The sequence below is a fragment of the Micrasema longulum genome, unplaced genomic scaffold, assembly GCF_059751315.1.
Source record: "Micrasema longulum isolate JH-2025_06_02 unplaced genomic scaffold, ASM5975131v1 h1tg000562l, whole genome shotgun sequence".
NCBI lineage: Eukaryota > Metazoa > Arthropoda > Insecta > Trichoptera > Brachycentridae > Micrasema > Micrasema longulum.
In genome coordinates this window covers 24,401-29,281 of record NW_028277758.1, presented here as the reverse complement: position 1 = coordinate 29,281, position 4,881 = coordinate 24,401, and the positions used below count along the sequence as shown (strand labels likewise).

At 33.5% G+C, this 4,881-nt stretch overlaps 1 protein-coding gene across 1 annotated transcript; it reads right to left on the bottom strand.

Moving 5' to 3' along the window:
* Nucleotides 1-3,191: 3,191 nt before the first annotated feature.
* LOC148280592 (uncharacterized) lies at nt 3,192-4,581 on the bottom strand (the record flags this gene model as incomplete). The annotated part of the gene is made up of 2 exons (XM_088228149.1): nt 4,418-4,581; nt 3,192-4,022 (listed from the first exon to the last, which is right to left on the bottom strand). Coding segments are annotated over exons 1-2 (995 nt in total), but the record flags the coding sequence as incomplete, so codon positions are not given.
* Nucleotides 4,582-4,881: the final 300 nt, after the last annotated feature.

Sequence of the window (4,881 nt, the reverse complement as noted above, 5' to 3'; positions counted from 1 at the left end):
TTATTATTTTTATTTTGTTACTAAGTATGTATTGTAATAAACCAAAAAATATTTTATTCAACGTGAAAAATGTATGGGAGAAGGTAGTAATATGGGCCTTGTAAAGCATATATCAAAAAATTAAAAATAATATATCGAGTTGCTCCCAAACTAATATTAAATCATATTTTAAAATGAAAGTACTATTAAAAATACGTTCTTCTGAAAAATTTGCATTTATTTGAAAAAAACACATTTTACGTTTTTTTTAATCTACTCTGGGGTTCCATTATAAAAGTAATGATAATATTTTTTTACAGAAGTAACAAGCATACTCCTGTTCACATTCAGCACAACTATTGTGGACCCAACTGTTGTAAATGCTGCACGGAATTCACAATTCACCTTTTCCTTCTTCTTCCACTTGCGTGGCACATTTGAACTGGATATAAAGAAAAAATATTCTAGATCGGGTATTATAGACTCCCCGTTCCATCTAACTAACAAATAAGTGGTTCTTTAAAACATGCACCATAACCATTAAAAATAAACTATTTTGCTCTGTAAAATATTTTATGTCAGTTATATTTACCTCGAATATCGCGTTTAACTCCTATGAGTTTGTCATTTACCCAGAGATGGCCTCTTTAGAGCGTTTAATTTTGAAATACCAAAAAATTGACTGAAAGACACAAAAACTTTTCATATTTTACTCGACGAATAACCTGTTAAAACTTAATTACCGGAATCATGTATCGCCCTCTAGCGTTACGTTTCGGGTCCATTTGCAATTAGTTATGTCTTTAACCAATATATTCCGCTAACCATTTCGTTAAAACAAGGTGGTTTCACATTAAACGCAGGTGCCATTTTACCACCTTCTCCTCTATATATATAGACTTTTTCACAATTCATGCTATAATTATTTTTATATTATTTATGCATTTAAAGGAGAATTTATTGCTTTGTTCTTAAATAAATGAAAATATGCTTAAATTTGTGTATGGGCACCATTGGGTGTGGATTATGGAATGATGTAAAAAATTCTGCGTCTTGGTGTAATGGTCAGCGCGTTTGCCTACCATGCGAGCGGTCTCGGTCTCGGGTTCAAAAGGGTGTATTCACACCAGAATATTTCATAGTACCTGGACTGGTATATAAAGCGTGAGGATGATCGTCTTACCATCATGTAACAAAAATGATCATGATACGCTGCGATTGGTGTACCAATGCAGTGCCCTATGCACCATTAGGTGCGGAAAGGGAATGATGATGATGATGTAAAAAATCAACAAACGTCTGTAAATTTTACCTATTTCCTTCTCGTCATATTTTGTACATCGCTCATCCGATAAAATAGAGAAATAACTCAAAAAATAATTATTTGTTAGCTTTACAGAATAAATTATATATTTCTTGCTTTACGATTTACCCGTTTGATGGTTTTTTGACACACTAACTCGTAACACTTATTTAATGTCTATTCAAAAAAAAAATTGACAATAGTTTTTGTTTTATACATCTTTAGACAAATCTAAATATACACGACATATTAACATTGCTCTAAAGGGAGAAAAGAAAAAAAAACTCAATGAAAAATACAAGGTTTTAAGATAACGTGGTTGTTTAGTTTGTAGCCTGTCCTGAAAATTCTGCTTATTTGATATATGACTCTATTTGATCGGATGTGCGCCATGTAATTGGCGCCCAAGAATAGTTATCTTTTGTCGTAAATCTTTAAAGGTCACTTACTGTAATAATTCTGCGGTTAGTTGAGACATGCATTATACCAAATGTGATTTTTCCCGGGATAAAGGCGTATTGCAAAGCCGCCCACCGCACAATTTACACGAGAGTTAATAATTTGACCGTTATTTTAATAGAGATATGTGAATAATCTCTTAGATTACGAAAATCTAGGCACTCAACGGGTTATAGCTTATTGGCTGATTTAAATGATTGCCGTGGAATATTCACAGTAATTATGTTTAAACATACACCATTCTTCAATTATTTTGTTCGTCTGTGGATTTTAATGAAGTGAAAAAGCTGAAACCTTTATTGATGCGGTGAAATAAAATAAACACATTTAATTAAAATGTATCTTGAAAATAGTTTCCCATTTTGAACAAAATAGTTTCATTTATTTGTTTGGTGAATTGTTTAACTTTTTAAATGTAATTATAATCAAATGTATTGATACACATTGTTTATAAAACAGATTTCCTAATTTCTGTGTTTACTTAAAATCAATGTAATTTAAAACAATATTGTATATTAAATATACAAAAAGGAGTAATAAAAGCCTTATTTACAATGATTACTGATTAGAATTTATTGACTCATAATAATATAAAACAAGAATGCAATCGCAGGCCGCTTCAAAGGCAGAATAACACAAGAGTATTTTTTTTAAATAAAGTATTCATGACATTCCCAAAGTCACAAAACCAACGAAAGATCGCAATGAATTATATACAAGAACCCTGTTAACTAAATGCTATTTATTATAATAAAAGACGCTATGTTTTTATTTCTTTTTCCAACAAGGTCAAGACAATTTACGGATTGCAGATTGCAACGCTCGCGAAGGTGCATTCGGAGAGTTATTCGCCAATCTCAGAGCCCACAATACATACACAGGTACGTATAACAATCGTCTGTCTGGATTTGTTATTTTTATGAAAAAAATAATTGCCCTTAAAAACAGACTTGAACGTATTCTGTCCTCTATCGCACAGCGTTTAAGTAATTTCGAGACATAAAAAAACAACATAAATAATATTGATATTATACATTCGCAATATAATGTAATTACATATTGATGTATTCGCTTACATATATACGCATACGTATAAAGCTGTTTTATATACCTATTGCATATTTCTGGTGCAAAAAGAGGAAAATTAGTTTAGCATCGAAACATGTTATATTATTTAAAAAGTATTTTATTTGAGTATCGACATTTAGCATTTAACCTCTGTTTGTGTCAAAGTCAATGAAGCGAAGCTATTATCTTCATTGCAATGAATTCGACGCTCGTATTTATCCATAAAACTCGATAGAACCTCTTTTGAGAACTGTAATGAATTCATTAACTTCGATTTGATAAACTCAATGACTTACAATGTAACAAAGAATAAGTGGTGTCTTTAAGAGTGGGTATTTTTGTATGCCCTACGTCATTGAATATGTTTTTCCACGATTGGTACTTAGTTTCTTTTTCTGATTTATCATCTCCACCCACAGAACTGCATGTATCGAAGTTTGATCGAGAAGCGATATCGGAATGTGCAACTTCACTGTCAGTTCCGTCGGATATTATGGACTCATTATCGACTGGATAACCCGTGATGACATCTATCCTGATGACTTGAACTGTTTCCGGACTCGGTATTCTTGAGATATTGATACTTTTCCTTCTTTCTTTTTTATGATCAGGGATGGATATGTTGATTCGGTTTTGAGTTTCGTTGGCAGTTCCTTTTTTTTGAGTTGTCTTGGCTCTGGTGATTTCTTTTTTTTTTAATGTTTCATTTTTGAAGGAGGTGGCGTTACGTTTGAACGCCGTTTTGTCGTTTTTGTTTTTGAAGAATGAGTCATTGTTGTTTAATGTTTCCTCTAGTTCGAATCTCAGCAATCTGGATTCTTCTCGGAACAAAGAGACGTCCGATGCGTCATCCTTGATATCGAGGCCGATGTACTCTTCGAAGGCGAAGCTATCGTAGGTTGTGGACGCTCGGCTAGAAGATCTGGTGTATGTTTCCTCATCGTTGATGTTTTTCACGAACATTCTGTGGAGATGTCCGGAGCAGTGTTTGGGAACCGTTTTGTACTTGGCTCTTCGCTTCAGGCTCGCCTTGGTCTCCGCAAGCAGGACGCTGGACGGGAGGTCCAGAGTGGTGACTGTGAGGAAAGCCGGACGGAAAACATTCTTAACAGTTTTAATCTCAGCCATTTCCGGCGTTTCCGAATCGCAGAGAGAAGTCGTTGACCCGGAGTCACCTTCAATTTCGTTCGGCTCGAGAGTTGTGAGGTGGAATCTGCAATTATAGTTTGCAAGTTTTTTAACCTGTCCAACAATAATCAATAAATTCGAGTTGAAAACGTTTTTTATGACTGAATGACTTTTTCGCTGGAAATTTAATCAGCATTATAAAACGAGAATAAAAAAATGGCTCTATTAAACGCTTATAATAAAATTCGTATGATAATTTCAGTAATAAAATAAGGAAAAATATTGAATATTGTTTTTTAGTACATTTCAACAGGAAACAAAAACAGTACCTAATTCATTTTTTTTAACAACTGACTTGTCCTTTAAAATTTGTATAGATTTCGTTGTAACTACTTTGAAACAAAATACACAGGAGATAAAAAAGAGCTGCGAACAGATCCATTTAAGCATTTTTATTGAATCATGTTAAGGATTGACTACCTCTCCGGAGTAAATCTCCGCAACCACTCCCTTTCGTCGTGAGAGGAATCTGCCATCCTTCTCTGGCAGTAGTGCCTCGGGCTGGCAGACACGTTGTTTTCCCGCGCGGTCACGTGGCTTTCCGTTCCCCGCCTTTCCGATAACTTGGCGCGAAAACACTTCATCTCTGCTTCTTCACAACTCCTGGAATTAAAATACAACTTAAAAACCATGTGAAAAAAACTTATCGTGTTTCTCAATGTTTGAAAATGTCGGTAAATTTTGGTGTCTGATAAATTTTATGATAGTCAGTTTTAGCAAATTTTTTTATGATATTGACTTAGAAAACGTCAAAATTCAAAATAATTACTCGAAACCTAAGAAATTAGATAAAATACACTCTAAACATAAATACTTAGTATCAATTCTTTCCTAAAACTCATTCACGATTCCTTTTTTACAGTCTTATATGAAGTCTTAAAAGT